At 45.5% G+C, this 26,914-nt stretch overlaps 1 protein-coding gene across 1 annotated transcript in view; it reads left to right on the forward strand.

Annotated features, from left to right (window-relative positions):
• Window positions 1-26,914, forward strand: part of NT5DC2 (5'-nucleotidase domain containing 2) — a 184,147-nt gene that overhangs the window by 104,143 nt on the left and 53,090 nt on the right. The window contains exons 12-13 of the mRNA XM_082265923.1: window positions 7,642-7,782; window positions 22,031-22,095. Of these exons, the coding sequence (XP_082122049.1) occupies window positions 7,642-7,782; window positions 22,031-22,095 (206 nt within the window). The remainder of the gene's footprint in view (window positions 1-7,641; window positions 7,783-22,030; window positions 22,096-26,914) is intronic.

Below are 26,914 nucleotides of genomic sequence, written 5' to 3' on the forward strand. Positions count from 1 at the left end.
ATGACCAGGTTATTTCATCATTGGATTTTTTTATTCCCTGATGGCACCAGCATATTCCAAGATGACAATGCCAGGATTCATCGGGCTCAAACTGTAAAAGAGTGGTTCAGAGAGCATGAGACATCATTTTTACACATGGATCGGCCACCACAGAGTCCAGAACCTAACCCCATTGAGAATCTTTGGGATGTGCTGGAGAAGGCTTTGGGCAGCGGTACGACTCAGCCATCATAAATATAAGATCTTGGTGAATGCAACACTGGAAATAAATAAATCTTGTGACATTGCAGAAGCTTATCGAAACAATGCCACATCGAATGCGGCAGCGGAAGGGGGGGGGGGCGGGGGAGCAAACAAGCAGAGCTTCCCCTTTTGGGTGGAGCTCTGCTTTAAAGTGCCACTAAACCCACATCATAAAAAACTATTAATAAATGCTGTGTTACGTGCTGTTCATACTCACTCAATCACTATGAGATTAGTTTTCTGTATTCTGCAAAAAATATGGTTGATCGTGCAGTTCTCTATCTCCACCTTCTGTCCATGTCCCCAATTTAGCTAGGGATTTTGCAGCTGTGGTGTCAACTCTGCACATGCTCATTTCTCTGTCGCTCATTGACAGACGCAGTCCTCTTGATTAATATCAAATTGGGTTATACTGCCCTCTACAGGAGTAGGACACTAGGCAGAAGGAAAACGTTCTGGCCACACCTTAGGGGCAGTCCCAGAGGGTATATCCTCTCTCTCTCTGCTACAGGATGTTAGTTTTTTTCTGTCTAGTCAGGAGTAAGGACCTAAGTTCCTTGCTGGGATCTTTGTTCCTGGCAAGATTTTTTTAGAAAAATTTTTTTTAGCCAGCTTTTTTTCTCCAGTTGTTCCTGTGAGATCTTCAAGCAATTATGCTGGAGCTGGGCGACAGGCTGGATGTTAAGATCCAGTGGTCACCCCAGTCAGCCTATGAGCGCGTGCAGGCCCTAGCTCCGCGCTGGGTCGGCCGCGACATAGTCCCACTGGACGGGGACTGGCCCTGCGAGTTAAACGTCTCGCCGGGACGCCGACGACCAGTTGGGAACTGAGTTGTGGCGTCCGTATTGGTCAACAGCCCCCCCACTTCGGTGGAGAGGGGTTCTGTTAGGAGAGGGTGCCCGCCGGTTCCGGTATGGTGAGTAGTATACGAAAAAAGTGAACAACTGCGCTAAACCAAAGAGATTGTAAGCAGCAACTTCAAGTGTGACTATCACCTCAAAAACAATGTATAAATATAAGTTGCGCTATATAGTGAAAACATATATGATAATGTAAAAAAGTCCAGAGATAAAGTCCATATAAAGGCAAACAGCACGTCTGACGAAATTTTCTGTACAGGTACCGCTTACCAAAGGCTAATGATAAATAGGCCCAAAGATTCCAAGTGATCCACAGGAACCAGATCTCAGACGGACTCCGTATGTTGAATGGATCTCCTCAGTGTTGAGTGATCATGTGAAATGAAATAAAAAACGCCATAGCGTAAAACCACAAACAAATAAATGTAACACCCCAAGTGATGGGAATATCAGAAAGGTGCTGTAGTAGTGATAGTAAAGAACATAGACACCTCCAATCCTGTGAATATACTCCTTACCAGAGTAATAGAAAAATATTGCAGAAACAAATAGTGTAAGCGGTACCTGTACAGAAAATTTCGTCAGACGTGCTGTTTGCCTTTATATGGACTTTATCTCTGGACTTTTTTACATTATCATATATGTTTTCACTATATAGTGCAACTTATATTTATACATGGTGAGTAGTATGTTCCCCCTCTCCCCTGTCGGGTTTTGGGAATAGACACGGGCCCCCCCTGTGGATGGTCGGACCCTCTTGATCCTGGGTCCCTCCTCTATCCTATAGCATGTGTCACAGATCTCCCTCTTGAGTGTGATTTGGTGAATAGGAACCAGGAGGCTTGGTTTGGGAGCTGACTATCGGATAGTCACTGTATCAGTGGGCACTGTAAAGGGACCATGACTGAAGTCAGGGGCTGGCATTACTGTTTAAGATGGCCATGTAAGAGGATGATATGATCCTACCTTATACTTAAGGTTGCAGTTGCCTGGACTACCGCCATCCGCTGCCGCCATCCTCCCGCAGGCCGCCATCCTCCCGCAGGCCGCACACCTCCCGCAGGCCGCACAGGCCGATGCCTTCCTTCCGCAGGCCGCACGGTGTAGCAGGCTGCTGCCATTTTTCCACAGGGGCCGCCGCCATCCTCCCGCAGGGCCGCCATCTTGGCATAGCCTTGTGTCTCCGGCATGGGGGCGGCCATTTTGGAGATGACCAGCTACCTCGAGGAGTAGCAGGGGAAGCGCCGGAAGGCGTGTAAAGGGGCGGAGCCGCCTCCTTTACCCGGGAAAACGATCCAAAATGCTTCCTGTCTGTAAAGGACAGCGCTGAGAGCAGTTTGGTAGAAGCTTCTGTGCATCAGGTGGTGAGCACTTGGGGTCTCTCTCTCTCTCTCTCTGTGGGGGTCCGAAGCAGGTAACACTGAGGGGCGCTGTTGCGCTGGGGGATTACAAAAAAAAAAAAAAAGTTTTTTTCTTTGCAATTTTTTTTTTGTTTGCTGGCAAGTGTCTGGGATTAATCATGGACCCTGCCACACATGTATCCCCACCTGATCCCCTCGAGGTGGCCGCAGGACCCTCCAGTGCCCCACTTATGATTGATGCATTGTCAGCAGTTTTGGAGTCTTTAGTATCCCGGGTGGAGGTGGCCTGTCAGGGACGGGGGGCAAGAAAGCGACTCCCGCCTACCCCTATTTCATCTGACACTTCAGATACGGATTCTGAACTTGTCACTGCAGCTGCAGGTCCCTCTTCTGGGGCTGCTGTCTCAGGTATGGTCTCCTCAGACAGTGAGGAGGACGTTTCTGCCTCCGCCATAGCACGAAGAAGCGTTGGTGGACGCACTAGTTGTGTCTGTCCGAGAAACCTTAAGTCTGGAGGTTACACCGGCAGAGGTAGCTGATACTGAAATTCCTTTTGGTACTAGCAAGCCTACCAAAATGGCGAAGGTTTTTCCCTTGCCCAAATGTTTTGGTAATCTAATTAAAGAAGAATGGGGTCGTCCGAAACGAACCCCTGCTATTTCCAAACGCATTGCTAGGCGCTATCCGTTTGAGGAATCCCTCCTTAAAAAATGGACGGTACCACCAGTGGTGGACTCACCGATTTCCAGACTAAATAAAGCCACTGTTATCCCGTTGGAGGACGCTCCGTCCTTTAGGGATCCGGTGGATCGTAAAGTGGAAGCGGAATCCCGCTCCATTTTTTCCCTGATAGGATCAACCTTTAGGCCAGTGGTTGCCATTGGTTTAGTTTCACAAACATTGACAGAATGGACCAAATTGTTACGCCGTGACCTAAAGGGGAGAAGTATCCCCCCGGCAGTATCCGATTTGATGGAGCAGATTATACAAGGACTACAGTTCATCTGTGACGCCGCCCTGGACGCCACTCCCTTGTTAGGGCGTGCATCGGTTTCAGCAGTGGTCCTAAGACGCGTGTTGTGGTTAAAGTGCTGGTCGGCGGATCAAGGTTCCAAAAAAGCTTTGGCTAATCTCCCCTTTCAAGGGGATCGCCTGTTTGGGGCCACCTTGGATGAGATTATAAAGGATCTCACTGGGGGCAAGAGCACTTTTTTGCCACAGACTACTAAGGGTAAAGGACCTCGTAACAGGCGAGGACCTTCCTTTTCCGCTCATAAAAAGTTTGTTCGTTCCGCTGGGGCGGGCGATAAGGGGAAGCCCTCCAAAGCCCCTTCAGGGGGTTTCAAAGGGCGCTGGTCGGGTAAACAAAAGTCCGGCTCAGCCAAACCTGAAGATAAGACCAATTCAGCCTGAAGGTGCGCCCCCACCCATCTCTGGGGTGGGGGGACGTCTTCACCGGTTTCCGGATCCATGGCTTTCCAGAATCCCGGACAAAGGGGTTCGCGAGGTCATACGGTCAGGATACAAGATCGAGTTTCGATCACTTCTACCGGTGCGATTCTTCCCTTCCAACATTCGACTATCCCCGGATCGCTTAAAAGCTTTGCGGGGGGCAGTAATGGACTTGATGCAACAAGGAGTGGTAGTTCCCGTTCCTTGAGCAGAACGTTTTCAGGGGTTCTATTCGAACCTATTCACAATACCCAGAAAGGAGGGCAAGGTGCGTCCAATTCTGGACTTAAGAGCACTCAATCATTTTGTCCGGGTACAAGAATTCAAGATGAAGTCCATCTGAACAGGGGTGGCCTCCCTGCATCAGGGGGATTTCCTGGCGTCCAGAGACAGCAAGGATGCCTAATTACCAGATCCCCATCTTCGCAGGACATCAGCGTTTTCTTCACTTTTCCCAAAGATCATCCCTGGTTCCCACCAGGAGATTGAACTATCTGGGCCTAACTTTGGATACATCCTTGGCAAGGGTGTGTCTCCTTGCGGAGAAGCTCCAGAAGATTCAGTGAACGATTCGGATGTTGCTGTCTGTCAACTGGCCTTCCCTTCGGACTTGCATGAGGGTCCTGGGACTGATGGTGGCCTCCTTAGAGGCAGTACCGTATGCCCAGTCTCATACCCGAATTCTCCAAAAGGAGATTCTTTTCAAATGGAATCGGAATCCCGATTCTCTGGACAATCGAATCCGGTTGAGCGAGCGGACCAGGGAGTCTCTGGTCTGGTGGCTTCGGTCTCCGATGCTCAGCCAGGGGAAGTCATTTCTTCCGATAGAATCCAGGTTACCGATAAATGTATTGGAACTGAGAGCGATCAGACTTTGTCTGATTTACTGCTCCAGGGCAGCCCGGTTCGGATCCAGTCGGACAATGCCACGGCTGTGGCTTATGTCAATCACCAAGGGGGCACCTAGAGTGTCCTGGCAGCCATCGAAGTGACCAGCATTCTTTGTTGGGCGGAACAGTTTGTTCCGGCTCTCTCCGCGGTATTCACTCCGGGGGTGGAAGATCGGCAGGCAGATTAGTTCAGCCGTCAGATTCTGGATCAAGGGGTATGGCCTCTTCATCCAGAGGTATTTCACCAGCTGTGCCTTCATTAGGGCACCCCGGAGGTGGATCTGTTGGCAGCTCGGCTCAACAGGAAGGTGCGGAGGTTTGTAGCCCGCTCCCGAGATCCTCGAGCGGACGCAGCAGACGCGCTGGACGCCCCGTGGGGACAGTATCAGCTACTGTATGCCTTCCCTCCTCTCAAGTTGCTGCCGAAACTTCCAGTTATCCTGGTAGCTCCGCACTGGCCTCGTCGACCCGGGTACGCCGACTTGGTCAGGCTGGTCACGGACGCTCCTTGGAGACTTCCTCTCAGGGAGGATCTGCGGTCTCAGGGACCGATCTTCCATCCTGCTTTACAATCGCTGGCTTTAACGGCCTGGCTATTGAGACTCAGGTGCTGAAGGACAAGGGATTGTCAACTTCAGTTATTCCTACTTTAATTAAAGCAAGGAAAGCGACTTCCAGAAAAGTCTATCATCGCACATGGAAGTCTTATATTGCGTGGTGTGAATCCCTTGGATTTCCTCCACGTGCCTATTCGGTGACCCGAATCTTGGCGTTTCTGCAACAGGGGGTTGAGCAGAGGCTGGCCTTGAGTACTGTCAAGGGTCAGGTTTTTAGCGTTAGCAATTTTCTTTCAGAAACCTTTGGCTACCCATTCCTTGGTGCGGAATTTCATCCAGGGGGTGCGGCACCTGGCTCCGCCAGTGCGCGCGCCCTCACCGCCCTGGGATCTTAATTTGGTGTTGTCGGTTCTTCAGAAACCTCCCTTTGAAAATATCAGGGAGATTCCCTTGCTTACGTTATCCCAGAAGGTGGCCTTCTTGGTGGCCTTTACTTCTGCACGCAGGGTGTCAGAACTGGCCGCATTATCCTGTCGTTCCCCATATCTGGTGGTTCATAGGGATAAGGTGGTTCTTCGTCCGAATCCATCCTTTCTTCCTAAGGTGGTTTCAGAGTTTCATCTGAATGAAGATATTGTGCTACCTTCCTTGTGTCCTAAGCCCAGTCATCCTCGGGAGTTTGCGTTACATTCCTTGGATGTGGTTCAAGCAATCAGGGTATATTTGAAAACTACGGACTCGTTTCGTAAAGAGGATTCACTTTTTGTGATCATGGATGGCCCCAAAAAAGGGGTTGCCTGCATCTGCCGTGACTATCTCCAGATGGATCAGACAGACGGTGGTACAGGCTTATTCTATTAAGGGTCGGAATCCTCTGTTCCCTGTTAGTGGTCCAGGCGTCAGTGGTCCAGGTTTGCAAGGCGGCTACCTGGTCGTCGGTTCATACCTTTACAAAATTTTATAAAGTTGATGTGTTGGCATCGGCGGATGCCTCTTTTGGCCGCAAGGTTTTGCAGGCCGCAATTTGAGGAGACCGTTGGTCTACCTTGAGGGTTTTTTTCTGTTGGGTTTTCAGTTGAGTCTCATCCTTTGGTTTGATGAGCCTTTAAGACTTCTAGTCGGCACCGGTTGGGCCTTCTGGATTGAAATTTTGATTTCTGTTATCCCACCCCTCATTTGTGGCACTGCTTTGGGACGTCCCAATTTGATATTAATCAAGAGGACTACGTCTGTCAATGAGCGACAGAGAAAAATGGATTTTTGTAAAATCTTACCGTAAAATCCTTTTCTCTTAAGCTCATTGACAGACGCAGTACCCGCCCCTCTACTTTTGAGTTGGGTTGGGTTAAATTCTCTGACACTGCTTTGTGACATAACTAACATCCTGTAGCAGAGAGAGAGAGAGGATATACCCTCTTGGACTGCCCCTAAGGTGTGGCCAGAACGTTTTCCTTCTGCCTAGTGTCCTACTCCTGTAGAGGGCAGTATAACCCAATTTGATATTAATCAAGAGGACTGCGTCTGTCAATGAGCTTAAGAGAAAAGGATTTTACGGTAAGATTTTACAAAAATCCATTTTTTTCAGTGAGTTTCTTTGCTGAGCATTTCCTCCCTATCACATCTCAAAAGACTAAGTGATTATAGAGTCACACATGTGGGCGCATTCACAGTGGTAAATGACAGCCCACTCCTCCCTCCCTCCTCCATGCCCACTAACTAGCTAAACACAATGGGGAGGAGATATTACATGTAGATTGATGGACACTTCATCCCCCTCTTATTCTAAGACAGGAGGCTGGAGGGGCGTGACACAGCCTATGATTGGCAGAAATCCACCTACACCATTTTCTTGCCAAAAAATAATGATTTGATTTCAAATATATATAATATTTGTATGACAATTTAAAGCAGTTTGTTGATTTTTACTCTATATTCCAAAGTCTCTTTGTTTTTTTTTTGTTTTTTTTTAACCTGTGACCAGCAGCAGAGGACTGGAAGCTCCTCCTGCTTATGTTTCCCTGCAGACAGGTTGGGAAAGAGCTGGGTCATGTGACAGCTGTATATTGATTAGGAAAAAGGTACTTAGATGTTTTTTTTATTAATATAATTAGTTAATTACAGTGCTGTACAGAAAAAGAAGAGACAATGGAAACGAAACAGTGTGTGTTTAGTATCACCTTAAATATTGGACTGGGAATGTATGGGAGGGTGCTTGCATAGAACAGGAAGGAATGTCTGTCATTTTTGGGGAAACTTTTTTCATTGTAATTTTCTGTAGGATCTAATGCTGCGTCATGGCTGGAGGACCGGGGCCATAGTCCCTGAATTGGAAGCTGAAATGCGGATAATAAACACTGAACAATACATGCATTCATTGACTTGGCAGCAGGCTCTGACCGGGCTTCTAGAGCGGATGCAGGTCAGGTGATTGCTGTACAAATTGATTTGTGCTGTGTGTTTTTTGCTTTCAGCGCTTGCCCACACTAGTCAAAAGCAAGTTTCTATCCACATAAATAGGCGTCCTGTTTTCAAGGTTTGTGTGTGCTTAGGCAGTTTTTAACTACTGTTTTGTTGGAGCATAAATTCTCTCCATTTCTCCTTCCATTTTCTTGGTGTCCGTAACAATATTAGAAAGAAGCTATGTTGAATTTAAAAATATGTAAATGTAAAATGTGCCCTCATTCAGAAGGCGGTGTCTAACTGGTGGCTTTGTATTTCATATCACCCTCTTGATCTGCCCTTATCATCTAGGATGGAGTGTAAGCCATTGTTGAATAGTGATTTTTCCATCCTCAATTCTTTATACATTTACAATATGCAGTACATTTACACCTTTGTCAAACTGTTTTTCCTATGCGCTATGGGACCTCAATAACCCTGAAATGCAGGTGCTCATACCTATGTGATTACTAAAACAACTTTTCAACACAGCGCAAAAAGGTGAAAATTAAATATGATTCAATCAATATGCAAATACACAAAAAGAATTAAGGATTTGAAAACCGCACTATAAAATTCTTAACACATGTGATCAGTAACTTATTAAGTAAGTAATCAAGTGCTAAACAATAAGTTTAAAATAGGTTTGAAATAGGTGCAAAAAATATTATTAAAAACCCTATATCTCAAAAAAGTCAGAAACAACAGCAAGTGTCCAATGAAAGAAGGTGCAACGTGCTCTGTGCTGTCTTCAAAGAACACAACTGGGTGCCACTCCGTGAGATGATGTGCAATATGTGCAGGTCCACTCCCAACATGTATTCCACTTACCAGACTCAGTGTACCCCTTAGCACTATAGCATATAGGTCAAAAAAATTGTAGTCTGGTAAGGTTAGACATAAACTCTCCTGGTGGGTGCTAAATCTTCTAAGATGGACTTGTGGGATAGGGTGTAGGTATTCCCCAATGGATGTATATTCAAAGGCCATAGAAGAAAGACATCTCCATAGTGTGATAACCTTTTAAGGATTTATTTATAAAAGCGAATAACACTTATAATACACTGGTAATAAAATCGCGGTTGATCACACTGCAGAGTCTTCCGGGTATGGTGTAGCCGTTCAGGGTGTGCGCTTCCCTGTTTGCATTCCACTGATATCCGGAAGTGACGTATTGGTACAGCCGTCAGCCGGAAATTGCGTCGATTTACATGTTATAAATCCTATAATCCCTGTACTTCATGCATTTTCTGTAGCTATATTTTCTGTTTGAAACTACTTTAAAACTCTTTTTCTCTAGCGCTCATCGACAGACGTAGTCCTCGGTGATACACCACCTTCGGGTTATGTTACCTCCGCAGGAGCAGGACTAGACAGGAAATTAAAAAGCTCTGGCCACACCCTAGGGGCAGTCCCAGAGGGTATATCCTCTCTCTCTCTGCCTCAGCAAATCAGTTATTTTCTGTCTAGTTAGGAGTAAGGACCTAGACACCTTGCTGGGATCTTAGGTCCTGGCAAGAATTTTTTCTTAAAGGATTTTTTTAGACAGCTTTTTTCTCCAGTGTTCCTGTGAGATCTTCAAGCAAGAAAGCTGAACTGGGCGACGGGCTGGATGTTGAGATCCGGTGGTCACCCCAGTTCAGCCTACGAGCGCGTGCAGGCCATAGCTCCGCGCTGGGTCGGCCGCGACAAAGTCCCATTAAAGGACTGTCCACGCGAGTTAAACGTCTCGCCGAAACGCCAAAGACCATGAGTCACGGCGTCCGTATCGGTCGACAGCCCTCCCGCCCCGGTGGAGAGGGGTACTGTCAGGAGTTGGTGCCCGCCTGGTTCCGGTATGGTGAGTAGTATGTTCCCCCTTTTTCCCTGACGGGTTTTGTGGTGAACGCGGGCCCCTCTCTGTATGGTAAGAAAGAGTCCTTTCTATCCTATAGCATGTCACAATTCCTCCTACTTTGAGTGTGATTTATGTGTGCAAAAGCCAGGAGGCTTGGCTTGGGAGCTAACAATCTATTGTATACATGTTTTAAAGATGTAATCTGTGGCATTCTGGGAATCTTATGGGTTAAGTATAAGCTACCTACCAGTCAGAAGCCACGGACATGTAGACTGCCTTCCAAATCAGATCTCCAGCTATTAGCAGGCCTCCCGAACGGCCACGCGGTCCGCCAGGGCCGGTACCGCCAACCACGCCATATCCCCATGCAGAGAGAGTGTTGTGTGCCCTGCAGCACACCGCTATTCAGTTTAGGCCGCCGCCATTTTTTTTGCTGGATCGCACGAGCCGCCATTTTGGCGTAGCCTCGTGTCTCCAGCATGGGGGCGGCCATGTTTGAGGTGATCCTACACCTCGTGGAGCTTGGGGGAGGCGCCGGAAGGCGTGCAGAGGGGCGGAGCCGCCTCCTTTCTTCCTGGGCAGCCAGCCAAAAGACTTCCTGTTTGTCAAGACAGCGCTGTAAGCTGTTGCAGTTTAACTCTGAGCATCAAGTGGTGAGCCTGGGGGTCTATCTCTCTCTCTCTCGATCGATAGGGATCCCTAAGCAGGTAACACTAAGGGGCTTTTTTGTGGCGCTGGGGGTCAGAAAAAAAAAAAAAAAAAAAAAAGTTTTTTTTTCTTTACTTTTGAATTATATTATCCAGGAAGTAACTGGAGTTATTATGGACCCTGCCACACATATTCCCCCACCTGTTTCCCTCGAGGGGGCCTCGGGACCCGCCGGTGCACAGAGTATAGAGTCATTTACAGCAATTTTGGAGTCTATGGTGGCTCGGGTGGAGGCGGCCTGTCAGGGACGGGGGTCAAGGAAGCGACCCCCGCCTACCCCTATACCATCTGACACCTCTGACTCAGATTCAGAGATGGTCACGGCAGTTGCAGGTTCCTCTGCAAGGGCTGTTATCCCAGGTAAAGCCCCCTCAGACAGTGAGGAGGACGCTTCTTCTCTTGCTATAATTCAGGAAGAAGCATTGGTGGACGCACTAGTTGTGGCAGTGCAAGAAACCTTAAAACTTGAGGCTTTACCGGCAGAGGCAACTGAAACAGAGAGGCCTTTTGGGACTAATTAGCCCATCAAGACGGCGAAGGCTTTTCCTGTACCTAAATGTTTTGGTAATCAGATTAAAGGAGAATGGGAGCATTCTAAACGTACCTTTACTATTTCCAAGCGTATTGCTAGACGCTATCCGTTTGAGGAATCCATCATTAAGAAATGGACGGTACCACCAGTCGTGGATCCGCCTATTTCCAGGCTGAATAAAGCCACGGTTATTCCAGTGGAGGACACTTCGTCCTTTAAGGATCCGGTGGATCGAAAGATAGAAGCAGAGTCCCGCACTATCTTTTCTCTGATAGGGTCAGCATTTAGACCAGTAATCGTTATTGGTCTAGTTTCCCAGACACTTACGGAATGGGCGAAAATGGTACGCCAAGATCTTAGGGGAAAAGATATTCCCCAGGAGACATCTGATTTGATGGAACAGATCATACAAGGGCTACGGTTTATCTGTGACGCAGCCTTGGACACTACTCCCCTATTAGGGCATGCATCTAAGTTAGCAGTGATCCTCAGACGTGTGCTGTGGTTAAAATGCTGGTCAGCTGACCTAGGTTCCAAAAAGACCTTGACCAATCTCCCCTTTCAGGGGAATCGTCTATTTGGAGCCAACCTAGATGAAATCATTAAGGATGCCACTGGGGGCAAGAGCACTTTTTTGCCACAGGCTGCAAATGCTAAGGGACCTCGCAACTAGCGAGGACCTTTCTTTACCGCCCATAAAGGGCGCCCGGCTGGTACTAGCGGGAAAGGCAAGACTCCTCCAGGAGGGTTCAAGAAGGGGACCAACCCAGCCAAACCCGAAGCAAAGGAGTACACAGCCTGAAGGTGCGCCCCCACCCGGTTTCAGGGTGGGGGGACGTTTTCACCGGTATTCAGGACATTAGATCGAGCATCAACCACTACTACCGGTGCGATTCTTCCCTTCCAACATTTAAGTACCACAGGAAGCGGTAGTTACCGTTCCCTGAAAAGATCTTTTCCTTTACCTTTTCCTAAGATTAGTCCCGATACCTCACAGGAATCGGATCTGGTTGACCAGATAGGCCAAGTAGCCTCTAGTCGGGTGACTTCGGTCCCTGAGGTTCAACCAGAAAAGATCACCTTTCCTGATAACTATCAGGTATCTGATAAATGTGTGGGAACAGAAAACGACCAGACTTTCTCGGATGGTCGGGGCCAGATAGCTCTAGGGACGCCTGGTTCAGATCCAATCAGCGCCAGTGGTCCTAGAAATTCTAGGCTGGCCTCCTCAAGCCGGCCTGGCCGACTTGGACATGTTAGTCGCAGACGTTCCGTGGGAACTTCGTCTCAGGGAGTGTCTGTGGTCTCAAGGACCAATTTACCTTCGTGCTTTACAGTCGCTGGTTTTAATGGCCTGGCCATTGAGACCCAAGTACTGAAGGACAGAGGTTTGTCTACTTCAGTCATTCCTACCCTTATTAAAGCAAGGAAAGCGACTTCCAGCAAAGTCTATTATCACACATGGAAGACTTATATTGCGTGGTGCGAATCTTTAGGATTTCCTCCACGTACCTATTCGGTGACTCGAATATTGGCCTTTTTGCAACAAGGGGTTGAGCAGAAGCTAGCCTTGAGCACCATCAAGGGTCAAGTTTCAGCATTAGCAATCTTCTTTCAGAAGCCTTTAGCTACCAAATCCTTGGTGCGGAATTTCATCCAGGGGGTGCGGCACCTGGCTCCTCCAGCCCGCGCGCCCTTACCGCCCTGGGATCTTAATTTGGTTTTGTCGGTTCTACAGAAACCTCCCTTTGAAAACATCAGGGAGATTCCCTTGCTTACTCTATCCCAGAAGGTGGCCTTCTTGGTGGCTATTACTTCTGCTCGCAGGGTGTCAGAACTGGCTGCATTATCATGCCAGTCACCATACCTAGTGATTCATAGGGATAAGGTAGTACTTCATCCTAAGCCATCTTTTCTTCCCAAGGTGGTTTCAGATTTTCATCTGAATGAAGATATTGTACTACCTTCCTTGTGTCCTCAGCCCAAGCATCATCGGGAACATGCGTTGCATTCCTTAGATGTGGTTCGGGCAATCAGGGTATACCTGAAAGCTACGGAATCATTCCGTAAGACGGATTCACTTTTTGTGATCACGGATGGCCCCAGAAAGGGTTTGCCTGCATCTGCCGCGACCATTGCCAAATGGATTAGACAAACGGTGGTACAGGCTTATTCTATTAAGGGTCAGAGTCCTCCGTTCCCTGTTAGGGCGCACTCCACTCGAGCGCTCAGTACTTCCTGGGCCTTTCGCCATCAGGCGTCAGTGGTCCAGGTATGTAAGGCAGCCACCTGGTCGTCGGTACATACCTTTACAAAATTCTATAAAATTGATGTGACGGCATCGGCGGATGCCTCATTTGGCCGCAAGGTTTTGCAGGCCGCAATTTGAGGAGACCGGTGGTCTACCTCGAGGGTTTTTTTCTGTTTGGAAAAAAAAAAAAATTGTTTTCTCTTTTTTTGGTTGAGTCTCATCATTAAGGATGAGCATTGTAAACGTCTAGTTGGCACCGGTTGGGCCTTCTAGATTGGGATTTGATTTCCATTTTCCCACCCCTCAGTTGTGATACTGCTCTGGGACGTCCCGAAGGTGGTGTATCACCGAGGACTACGTCTGTCGATGAGCGCTAGAGAAAAATGGATTTTTGTAAAATCTTACCGTAAAATCCTTTTCTCTTAGCTCATCGACAGACGTAGTCCCCGCCCCTCTGTTTTGGAGTTGGGTTGGGTTAAATTCTCTAAGCACTGCTTTTTCACATAACTGATTTGCTGAGGCAGAGAGAGAGAGGATATACCCTCTGGGACTGCCCCTAGGGTGTGGCCAGAGCTTTTTAATTTCCTGTCTAGTCCTGCTCCTGCGGAGGTAACATAACCCGAAGGTGGTGTATCACCGAGGACTACGTCTGTCGATGAGCTAAGAGAAAAGGATTTTACGGTAAGATTTTACAAAAATCCATTTTTTTCTCTTACGTCCTCTGACAGTCGCAGCCCGTTCAGTAATCCTTCACAAGTGGGTAATACGCCTCTCTGCAGCAGTAGGCTAGGCAGTGAAATGGTTAACAACAAAAAACTTTACACACAACACACCTCTAGGGGGCTGTCCCTCAGCCATTACCCATCAGCCACTAGGTGCTGCTCTTCAGTTTCATGCTGCATAGCGTAGGAGTAGGACCTAGGTTTACCTGCTGGGACCTATGTCTCAGTTTTTTTGTCTTTTTCTTTTGAAAAAAGTTTTTTCTTTTTATTTATTTCCTTACTCACTATCGCTAGTTAGTCAGCGGGATCCCTGGAGGACTACAAGCGACAGCAGAGCTGGGCCTCGCACTGGATAATATAGATCCTTACGGTGTCCCAGCCTGCCAACAAGCATCGCAGGTCATTGGTACGCCCAGGCCTCGCCACAACAGTGCCCCTGGGGATGGGGACGAGCCTGCGCAGGACCACATCTTCGCCAGGATGTCTCAACTTCAGAACGCCTGTGTGTTGCTAGCATCCCTTCCTGGCTGACGGCACCCCCCACTCAGGGTGGGAGGTGTTCCGTATCGGAGCGGAGCCCGTGGTCCGTGGTATGGGGAGTGACGATACCCCCCTGTCGCTGGCACTGTTGTCTGTGGGGGTGTTATGTGGGCCCACTCCTAGGGGAAGGCAGAAAATTGCAGTCTCTGTAGTGCCCCCCTCCCTGGCTGTTTTAGGCAACCCCTACCTCCCTGCCCCCACTGGGGGCACTATGCGGTGCACACTTCCTGGATGGGGGGGGTGTGGGGGCTTGTTACATGTCTGGGGGGGCCTCTGAGGTGTCCCCGCGGTGGCCAGTTTCCCTGGTTTGCACTGACTTGGCACCAGACGATCGGCCGCCATTTTGGGTGAGGGCAGGCTATCTGGCTTCCTTGTGAGGGCTCAGTCTAGAGATGTCAGTGCCTTTTGGGCGTTTCGCCATCCGGCTTCTGTGGCTCAGGTGTGCAAAGCGGCGACCTGGTCGGCGACTTTCTCAAAATTCTACAAACTTGATGTGATGGCATCCTTCGGATGTTTCCTTTGGCCGCAAGCTTTTGAGCACGGTGGTTGTTTGAAGACACGTGTTGTTATGTCTCTTTCTGGGGTATTTTTTTGTTCTGGGTTGGCTCCTGTTGAGCTTCTGATGCCCTGTTGGCTCAGTTTTTTTTTTTCTCTGGCCTGGTTGACAAGTTGCCTTTTCTTTGGTTACGTCTTCCCACCCCTTTGGGACATCCCACTCGTGAATGATTACTGAACAGACTGCAAGGACGTAAGAGAAAATAGAATTTTTGTAAGAACTTACAGTAAAATTCTTTTCTCTGAGTTCTCTGACAGTCGAGGTCCCCGTCCCTCTATTTTTTGGGGTTGAATGTTTTCCTGTACTGCTTGCTACGAAACTGAAGAGCAGTACATAATGGCTGAGGGACAGCCCCCTAGAGGTGTGTCGTGTGTAAAGATTTTTGTTGTTAACCTATTCACTGCCTAGCCTACTCCTGCAGAGAGGCGCATTACCCACTCGTGAAGGATTACTGAACGGGCTGCTACTGTCAGAGGACTCAGAGAAAATAATTTTACGGTAAGTTCTTACACAAATTCTCTTTTACTGCATCTCAGCACCACAAACCTAAAACACTATGTAATTCATTTCAAAGTAAATTCCCCCATCTATCCATGTGTCTATGCTTTATGTTGTTGAGAAAAACACCTTCCTAGCATTTCTGACTGTGGCCATCTTAAGTAAGGGCAGATGATTCATATAGCATTTTCTTCCTGGAATCCATCTGCCCTTAGCTCAGGCATACATGCAGGAGAGTGTGCTTAGCTCAGAAAATCCCTCCTCCTCTCTTCCCTTGCTGAAGACTCCTGGGATTTATGACATCATTTGCCTAGGCAAGAAACCAGGAAGTAACTCAGTAAATGTAAAAAAAAGTTTAAAACATGTAAATATGATATACTTTCTTCCTATCTATTTATTAATGCTAGCAGCATGAGGATTAGAAATAACCAATGTTGATTGGGAATGTAAAGTTCTGCTTTAAAAAAGAGGATTGAACCAAATGGCCGAAGCCTGCAAACCTGGAAGAAAGACCAGGTGAAATGGAAGCCCTGTCAGCAGTGACAGCGTGCTGCTGGAGGGATCCCTTTTACAGGTTAGTCTTTCATAATGTGCTAGTATGTGATGCATACAAGCAAATGATGCCCTTAACATGCACAATTCCTGTCTCACTCCTGGAACTTAATAGAGTTGGCAGTGCTCAGCCATGCACAGGAAACCTTGCATCCTAATGAAAGAATACAAAGCTTCCTCTAATTGACTGAGGCATGGAGGCGGGCAAATATTTCACTTACTCTGTCTCAGCCAGAGGAAGCCTTGTATTCATCCATAGAATAAAAAGCTGCCTTTGAATGGCTGAGTGCTGCTCAGTCTGACTTTTTTTTTTCTTTCGGGAGTGAGGCAGGAGGTCCCCATCTCATTGTTGGAACACAGTGCTGTATATTGTATGTAGCAGAGGCTTCATACAGTTAAAACAGCTCAACCAGCAAGCTTACCTGTCGATGAAGTAAATAGTGATCTGTTTGGGCTAGCTCGGCCCAAATGAACTACTTGAAGGGACATTAAATGTGGAGATCAGCTTTAAGATCTATTTCAAAATCAGGGTATTGTAAAAAAGGAGCTGGTAAATTACTTTGTACAGCAGTTAGTACTCTTGTCCTTGCTGTGAAAGAACAAATAATCTGAAATTCACAGCATTGGACATTCTGAAGCACCATGTTTACATTTTAGTATATAAGGGGGGAATACTGCGCTTCAAGGATATATTGAACAATACACTCTAAATTCTTAGCTAAGTTGAGAAATTATTCAAAATTAAAGATCAATATTATGGACCAATATCCTTAGTGTAAACTTGATAATAAATATGCATAAATAATCAATGAAGTAAAAAACAATAATCCAAGGTGCAAAGCGACTATTATGCAATTAGAGTAAACAAATTATATTATTTATAAAATAAATATAAGTGCACAGTGACTAAAGTGCAGTCATATATGTAAATAAACTTGTAGTACACAAAGGTATAGTATTTCGATAAATAAATTGTGCAAATATATCAAAGTGCCAGTGCTGTTCACATATATATCTGTTTAACAAATCATGAGTTGAAAAGAGTCCATATAATCTTCAAAAAATAAAACAACTATTCAAAGTGCTTTAGTGTTAAATATGTGGTAGTGTCCCAATAGACAATCCTGTATCCTCTCCACCACCTCTTTAAGTGCTGGTGCTCTTCAGTGTGTGACCACTTCTAGGTGTGCTAACCGCTCACCTCACTGCTGCAAATAATACGCTTAAAGTATTATTTCCAGATCCCTTGAAGAAGTCACGTGTTGTCGTGACGTAACGCGTATGAAAGCGCACACCGGAAGTGACGTACGGGACATTCAAACAAGTCCCGCGGCGGATATCGTAGTGCAGATTGTTGCGATTTCAAACTGTAAGTTACTATGTTTCTTTCTTAATAAAATTTAAAACATACTACACCATGTTGGCCCAATGTTTCTCTGAGACCACAGTATAACTGCAAGAGCAGTGCGATACAGGATCCCCTGACAGCACCCCGCAGTATTCCAGAGTACTGGATAGATGTACCCACAAGCCACATAAAGGAAGGAGTGACAACACTGGAAATAATACTTTAAGCGTATTATTTGCAGCAGTGAGGTGAGCAGTTAGCACACCTAGAAGTGGTCACACACTGAAGAGCACCAGCACTTAAAGAGGGCATACAGGATTGTCTGTTGGGACACTACCACATATTTAACACTGAAGCACTTTGAATAGTTGTTTTATTTTTTGAAGATTATATGGACTATTTTCAACTCACGATTTGTTAAATAGATATATATGTGAACAGCACTGGCACTTTGATATATTTGCACAATTTATCGAAATACTATACCTTTGTGTACTGTATAATTTATATCTACCTCACATGATGGCACAGCGTTGAGAGTATCTATGCACATATAATATGCACCTTATGTTCATTTGAAATTAATATTCATTAACTATATGCACTTTTACAAGTTTATTTACATATATGATTGCACTTTAGTCACTGTGCAGCTATATTGATTTTATAAATAATATAATTTGTTTACTCTAATTGCACCATAGTCGCTTTGCACCTTGGATTATTGTGTTTTACTTAATTAATTATTTATTATCAAGTTTACACTAAGGATATTGGTCCATAATATTGATCTTTAATTTTGAATAATTTCTCAACTTAGCTAAGAATTTAGAGTGTATTGTTCAATATATCCTTGAAGTGCAGTATTCCCCCCCCCCCCCTTATATACTTAATTGATCACTGTCTAAAGGTTACAGTCTCTATACGAGCAGCATAAGGGATAAATATTGAGAGATTTTAATTTTCCAAGACAGCGCAGGGACCACACAAAATTAACATGTTTACATTTTGCTGCTAGAAAGCACAGCTTAAGGGCTGAAAGCTTGCATGATATTCTGGAAGCTGATCTTTGTTTTCAAACCACACAACCATGTGAGTTGCTAAATGTTGAACCTTCATTAAATATAACCATATTGCTACACTTAGAGGTGCCTCTCTTCTCTTTTATACTCTATAGCTCCTGCTGGATTTTGCTTCTAATCCCCTTGTGGAGGCTGCCATTTGTGGATGGACACTTTATGGTTACACAACCTATCACATTGCTATAATCTTTTTATATGGACTATAAACTGAAGGACTTACGAATAAATGGTTGTGGAACGAATCATCTGAGTTTCCATTATTTCATATGGGCAAATTTGCTTTGATATACAGTGGGGATCGAAAGTTTGGGCACCCCAGGTAAAGATCTGTATTAATGTGCATAAAGAAGCCAAGGAAAGATGGAAAAATCTCCAAAAGGCATCAAATTACAGATTAGACATTCTAATAATATGTCAACAAAAGTTAGATTTTTTTTCCATCATTTACACTTTCAATATAACAGAAATCTAACAGAAAACAAAAAAATGGCGTCTGCAAAAGTTTGAGCACCCTGCAGAGTTAATATCTTGTACTGCCCCCTTTGGCAAGTATCACAGCTTGTAAACGCTTTTTGCAGCCAGCCAAGAGTCTTTCAATTCTTGTTTGAGGTATCTTTGCCCATTATTCCTTACAAAAGTCTTCCAGTTCTTTGAGATTTCTGGGCTGTCTGTCACGCACTGCTCTTTTAAGTTCTATCCATAGATTTTCAATTATGTTGAGGTCAGGAGTTTGTGAAGGCCATGGCAAAACCTTCAGTCTACGCCTCTTGATGTAATCCCTTGTGGATTTCTAGATGTGTTTAGGATCATTATCCATTTGTAGAAGCCATCCTCTCTTTGACTTCAGCTTTTTCACAGATGGCATCAAATTACCATCCAAAATTTGCTGAAATTTTATTGAATCCATTTTTCCTTCTACTCGTGAGATATTCCCTGTGCCACTGGCTGCAATACAACCCCAAAGCATGATTGATCCACCCCCATGCTTAACAGTTGGACAGAGGCTCTTTTCATTAAATTCTGTGCCCCTTCTTCTCCAAACGTACCTTTGCTCATTCCGGCCAAAAAGTTCAATTTTAACCACTTTACCGCTGCTCACGTTGATACTACTGCGGCAAAGTGGCTCTAGTAGGTCTGACGACGTAGACCTACGTCGGCAGACCCTCCCCCTTCTAGGCGCCGCGCGCGCGCGCCGCCGGAGGCTCGCTCCCGCTGTATTCGGTCACAGCTGGAGTCGGGCCAGGGGAGGAGCGGCGGCGATCGCCGCTGCTCTTCCCTGATCGTCGTGGAATCGAGTGTGGAGATCCGCCTGCTTGTGTAAACACAAACGGGCGGATCTCCGAAGTGACAGGCAGGGTCAGATTGCAGGGTTCAGCATAGCTGTATCCTCGATCTGTCCCTGTGTCACATAGTCACCTCCCCCCACACAGGTCAGTAAGCACCAGGCATACATTAACCCCTCCCTCTCCAATAAAATTAACCCCTTCACTGCCAGTGTCATTTTTACAGTAACAGTGCATATTTATAGCACTGATTACTGCAGTAATGTCACTGGTACCCCCAAAAGTGTCAAAAATGTCAGTCAGGGGTCCGATCTGTCCGCCGCAATGTCGCAGTCCCGCAAAAAAAATCGCAGATCGCCGCCATTACTCGTTAAAAAAAAAAACACCAAAAATGACATAAATCTTTCCCTTAGTTAGTAAACGCAATAACTTTTGCGCAAACCAATCAAAATACGCTTATTGCGATTTTTTTTTTACCAAGCATAGGTAGCAGAAAACAAATTGGCCAAAAATGTAAAAAAAATTTGATTTTTACATTTTTTTGGGGGGTAATTTCATATAAAAAAATGTGAAAAATATTATTTTTTCAAAATTGACGCTCTTTTTTTGTTTATAGCGCAAAAAGTAAAAATCGCACAGGTGATCAAATACCACCAAAAGAAAGCTCTGTTTGTGGGAAAAAAAGGACGTCAATTTCATTTGGGTACGGCGTCGCACGACCGCGCAATTGTCAGTTAAAGTCGCACAGTGCCGAATCGCAAAAAGTGGCCCGTAAGACAGCAAAATCCTCCGGTGGTAAAGTGGTTAACCTCATCGGTCCTCAGAACTTGTTTCCAAAATGCATCAGGCTTGTCTATATGTTAATTTGCAAAGTTCAAACGCTGATTTTTGTGGTGAGGACGTAGAAGAGGTTTTCTTCTGATGACCATATTCTTCTATTCTTCTATTGAAGACCATATTTGTACAAGTATCTCTTTATAGTGGGTTTTGAATTGTTTTTCTCACAATCCTGCAAGCTGTTCTGTCTGATATTTTTCTTGGTCTTCCAGATCTTGCTTTAACTTCCACTGTACCTGATGATGCCATTTCTTAATTACATTCCGAACAGAGGATATTGACATCTGAAAACGCTTTGCTATCTTCTTATAGCCTTCTCCAGCTTTGTGAGCATCAACTATTTTCAGTTTCAGTTTTCTAGGCAACTGCTTAGAAGATCCCATGGTGCTGATTGTTGGGGCAAGGTCAGATGAGTCTGGGCATTTAAAACCTTTGAGAATGACATCACCTGGTCTTCCCAGATGATGATTGAGAACAATCAATGACACTGGCAGGTCTCAGCCTTGCAAAGGGGGCAGTGCTTGCTATAAATTCTGCAGGGTACCCAAACTTTTGCAGATGCCATTTTTTTGTTTTCTGTAATTTTGAAAGTGTCAAATGATGGAAATAAAATCTAACTTTTGTTGACATACTATAAGAATGTCTAATCTGTAATTTGATGCCTTTTGGAGATTTTTCCATCTTTCCTTGGCTTCTTTATGCACATTAATACAAATTTTTACCTGGCGTGCCCAAACTTTCGATCCCCACTGTAACAGTGCTTTGGATTACAAACATGTTTCTGGAATGAATTATGCTCGCAATCCAAGGTTTTACTGTATTTAAAATCTATAAGATTGTTAATCGCTGCATTCTGTAGCTTGCAAGATGTTTTGATTAAAAGGAAATGTCTTCCTGCTGCTTTGAATTGAATAATGAACTACAGACAAACTGCCACACACAGTTGAAATATACATGCAAACTGTTTTATCTGCCAAAGAATTTGTAATTCTGTCCAGAAACTTTTGTGATTGAATCTTCCGGACTGCACAGCTAGAAAGAATTAAGGAATGCATTAATGTCACCTCCCTACCCACAGTCTACTGATTGGACAACAGAGGAGCAGCAATCCACACTGCCCTCACAACCTGTCAGCATTCTCCCTGTCAGTACAAGTGCATGCTTGTGTTTGTTTGAGCTTGGTGGTTCGTGTTGCTTCCCCTCTTTTTCCAAATTGCAATGCTTTTTTTGCTAGGGATGGCAGAAGACTGAAATCAGGACAAATTCAGGAACCTATGTTTATGAAATGTATCAATATATGCAATTTAGAGGAATAATACACAACTGCAGTAAATGATCCTTCTTTTTTCTTTTATGTAATACTTTTATCCGCTTAGAGTTCCAATTAAATTCTGAATATAATGTTGATGCAAACTATTGACCTTATTTTGGCATAAATGGAATTAGTACAAATGATAAATGAAAAATAATTTCCTATTCTAGACTTATCAAGATGCAGAATCAAAACAAGTTCTCAAGGAGTGGATGAGAGAGCGTCAAGAACTAAGGTAATGTTAATTTTGCCAAAGAAAATTAATAAGCTATTGCTCTGACTAAAACCAAACCGTCATTTAACGGGGTACATAAGAGGGCCAGGAGAGTGGTAGGTAATACCAGGTGAAGTGGATACAACTCCTCTCATAATAGGTCTTGAGATCCTAATGCACATATAAAAACAAACACAAGAGGACCCCTCCATCAAGGTATAGCGATTTATTAAAAAGAATAATACAATAAAAATGCACTCACTAATTAGGAACATATGTTCCAGCCTAAAACCTGGCAGTTGTACTTCCATCAAGAACTCTGCTTCAGCTAGCCACATTCCCGCAGAGCTCTGCAGCCTCACGGTGATCCTATGGAGGTCTCTATGGGTTCATGACAAGCCTTTTTTCCACTTTTAACTGGTGAGTGCATTTTTTTTTGTTTTATTCTTTTTAATAAATCGTCCTCTTGTGTTTGTTTTATAAATGTTTATTTTGTTGCCGCTTTTGAATCCCGAATATAGCCAACACATTTATTTTTTAGGTTTGGACATAGTGCTAAAGAGTTTAAGCCACCACTGGGTTTCTGTTTGCAGTCTGTGTCACCGTATTCGGGATTCACCTTCACTTCTTGGCAGGACAGGAAGTAATGGAAAATCTCTCCTGTTTGGGCAAAGACTGCATTAAAAAAAAAAAAAAAGAGTTCCTTTTTTTCTGTCAATGTGCACAAACGTTCTGACTGTGTCAAGTGAAGACCAGCCTGTACAGCTTCTCCCAACCAGCTTTGGAAGCATTGGAGGGCTTTAAGTCTAATGTACTGCTGTTCCATCACTTCCTGCCATGACATAATTCCTTGAAATCAATGCCAAAGAGTAACCAGACAAAGGAATACAAGATCAGAATTAAATCAGAGACAACTGGGTTATACCACAGTCTACAGCAGGGATCCTCAAACTATGGCCCTCCAGCTGTTGAGGAACTACACATCCCATAAGGTATTGTAAAACTGATATTCACAGACATGACTAGGCATGAGGGGAATTGTAGTTCCTGAACAACCTAAGGGCCATAGTTTGAAGACCCCTGGTCTACAGGAAGAATTGGACATGGGAATTGGAATAACTACTACTCCCGCTTCCATCATGCTTTTAGTTTTTTTTTTTTAATGGTTAATCTGTTTTTATTGCATTTTTTTTTTTGCATTTGACATTCCCACCAGATATGTAAGAATTAACCTGTTGATTGTTTGCACCTCCAGCATTGGTTTGGGGTCCCTGGGTTAAATTTGTGTAAAAGTGTTTTCTTGGATTGAGACATTAATAGAGCCTGTGACAGGAAGTCAGGTAAATCTGTGGGAGTTGTCACAGATGGAAGATACATTTCTGCCTTGTGTAGACAATTCACCAATTACTATAGGGTGTCGGCTGCAGAGGTAGCCAGAAAGGTGTAAGGACTTGAAAAAGCTTCAGCTGTTCAGGATGAGGCAATTAAGCCCTCTATAAGTTATCCAGAGGAGGACTACTGATTGAATGCCTCCTGGAGCTGAGAGCAGTGAGGAGAGCAGTGAGTTGAATGCCTCCTGGAGCTGAGAGCAGTGAGTTGAATGCCTCCTGGAGCTGAGAGCAGTGAGGAAAGCAGTGAGTTGAATGCCTCCTGGAGCTGAGAGCAGTGAGTTGAATGCCTCCTGGAGCTGTGTGCGTTAAGGAGAAGCAGTGAGTTGAATGCCTCCTGGCGCTGGGTGCGTTAAGGAGAAGCAGTGAGTTGAATGCCCCCTGGAGCTGTGTGAGTTGAGGAGAGCAGTCAGCTGAAAGACTTCTGAAGGTGAAGTGTTGGATTTTTTCTGTGTGGAAAGAAAACAAAGTCTGTTGGTTTTCTGCTGTATGACCAGCAGTAGGTTGGGACAGACACCATAGGTAGGTTCCTGTGTGTGAAGGTAGATGCCCCAAGTGGCCAGGGTTTATTTTATGTTTGTTTTTGAATTATGCTGTTTTGGATGCTTGCAAATGTTTGAAGAAAATTGGAAGAATAAACCATAGACTGTTGTTTACAACCACTCCTCGGCTGTCTCTGTGTAACGAACCCCGCTACCGAGCTAACCCCTCACATATGGTGGAGTGCCGCGGGCAGTTAAAGTAAACCCAAAATGGAGGAGATACTGAAACAAATGGTTATAGCAAATGCAAGTCACAACACTGCAAGCTAAGATAGCGGATATGAAAAAGTGAATGGGAGAAAGTGTTGGTTCATTAGAAAATGTTGAAAAGGTGAAAAAGAAACTACAGAAAGACCTTGAAGCTGCTAATCAATGCTATGAGGAAAAGGCAGCTGCTTATGACAAGCTTGAAAAAACAATACACTGTTGGCTGTGTGCAGAAGTGCAGCCAGGCAAAAGGCATTGCGTGTTGCAGGTGGTGTACCTGTGAACTGTTACATGACTGCAAAGGATGGGGCGGTCAAGGATGCAATCCTTGCTAAGGCAAGAGAGAGGCTGCTGTGGCTAGAGGGTTATTTACCACATGACCCAGCCACGCCAGAAAATTCAGAGTGTGAATTTGCTGTGAATTAATCACCTCGTCCCCAGTTAAAGAAGTGAAAGAGGTTTTCCCTGGCAACAGGAATCCATGTGGACAACAGCGTGTGGAAAGGAGGAGTATGGTCGTCCGTGGCAGCAACGTCCAGCCCAGCAGGGATATCTGGGATCCAAGGAGTCTGTCTGCTGATGATCGTGACCAGTGGTATCCTGCAACAACGAGTGAGAGTCAGTCATCAAGGAGATGCCAAGGAGTGAAATTTCAGCGTCCAGTACCGTGCTTGGAGTGTGGTCAAATAGGGCATGGGATCTTTACTTGCCCCAGGTTATGAAACCCCGCTGGAGAGTCTGAAAAGACTGCAGTGCCGCATTATGGCCACAAAGAGGCGATAGCTTGTGAGGATGCAGCTGAGCGACCACGCACTCAAATGAAGCCAAAGTTACCTGCTACAGGATATGGTAAGACTGTTGCAGTTTGTGGGACTGATTCCAGTGAAGTGGGAGTCCGTCCAGCTGGCAGATCCGAACAAGGTGTGAAAATGGACTTGCTGCAGTGTCATACCCAGAGCAGTGGGGAGACACAGGTTAAAGCCCAACCTGCACCAAGGGTAAAGACTCAAAAAGACTTAAGGACTCTGTGCCTGGTATAATACAGCAGAGTGCTGGGAGAGATGTACTAGGGGTGACCAAAACAGTCTGTGTGCCAGGTTCCCTAGTGACAGGTGCTGCAGAGATGCCCAGGGAAACCTCCCATGAGCCCGCAGGGGTGAGGTATGTGGTTTCCCAGGACAACTGTGGAGCCGCCCTAGTGGGAAAAAGTATCTCTTTGGAGAGTAAGGGTGGTGTGCTGAGTAGCACACAGATTGCAGTGGCTCATGAACAAAGAGAGCCTGCTAAAGCTCTTAACACTGTGTGTATAAATGCTTGTTAACGGTATTACTGTTGATAAACATACTTATGTTGGTAATGTGTTCACTAGCAGTGAGAAAAGGGGGATGCCTCCCTTGGCAACTAGAGTTAGAGCCTCTGGGTTGTCCATGGAAGTCTCTGGGGGTCTCCGTATGTTGGATCCAGAGATTGTCCAGGACAGCACAAATACTACTCTGGTGGGGCACAGTGTAACTGGACCTTCTAGTGGGAATGTGTTAGTGCAATCTGCTAATACTGAAAATGTGCAGGTAAATAGTGGGTTAATACAGCCTGTGGAAAATGTAAAGGTGTGTGAGGTTTGTGAAGCGCTACTTGAGCAGGGTGGTGGATGTGGTGCATTGCAGCCTGCTTTAAAAGATGGTGCGTTTTCTCAGTGTGAAATAGGTAAAAGCATGTCACGATGTAATGATAAATGCACTGTGTTTGCTGCAGAATCCCAGGTGCCTCCTAGAACAGGTGATGCGGTGCTGCAGAGCACCCATGATGGGAGCACAATGGATTGGGATAGTTGGGCCAAAGAATTGATAGCCATGCTAGACAAGGCTCTGGGAGCGTTGGTGCCTGCGATAGTTGTTCCCTTCCAGTCAGAAGGACCGATTAAGGGCGCATGCATGGCAGATGTGGTATCGACCGCCCTACCTCTTAATGTCAAGTTTCAGGGTGACCATGTGACTGGTGTTGACTTGCAGAGGTTCATTGTTTTTGAGTTGGAGGGGATGAGTGTGAGACATACATCTGACAGTGTTCCAAGGGAGCACCAGGTGGTAATGATGGCTACCTCCGGTGAGGGGGAGGCCTCTTTAAATGTCTCACCCTCTCAGGCTGCAGTGGATGAGCCCCTCCATGTCTATGGTGAGGGAAAGTTCCCTAAAAAGGTGTTGCACATTGATGCAGAGTGCATTGAAATGACAAGTGTATTACTGAAACTGCTTGAACTAATAAAAGCACATTCCTTGTATACCTGGGTGCCTCCATTCCAGTCGGGTATGTTGGTATCGCAGAGTACCAATAGGTGGAGTCAGGTAGTACAAGCTGTGCTGGGTAGCCCAAATCACCATTGGAACTGGTTGGTACAGTGTGTTTTATTAGTGTGGCAGGTAATCTCTCAGTTCCCTATGAGGGTGCTTCCAGATATGGTTTGGTATGGAAGGCACTCTGGAGAGCTGATGGAGACGTTGGAGGTCTCTCCGCCTGATGTGGTGACAGAGAAAACTTCTGCTAGTGCGGTCCGAGGTGTGGCTGAGCAGGTGTTAGTAAATGGCGCGGATACTGTCTCACCCACTAGACCTCATGAGAAGGAAGGGCCTGATATGGACGCGGCAGGAGCAGAGATTTTGTTTGTCCCCTGCAAAGAGGTACAAATTGAGGTACCCGGAGACACTC

The sequence above is a fragment of the Pelophylax lessonae genome (assembly GCF_965119305.1).
Source record: "Pelophylax lessonae genome assembly, chromosome: 8".
Lineage (NCBI taxonomy): Eukaryota > Metazoa > Chordata > Amphibia > Anura > Ranidae > Pelophylax > Pelophylax lessonae.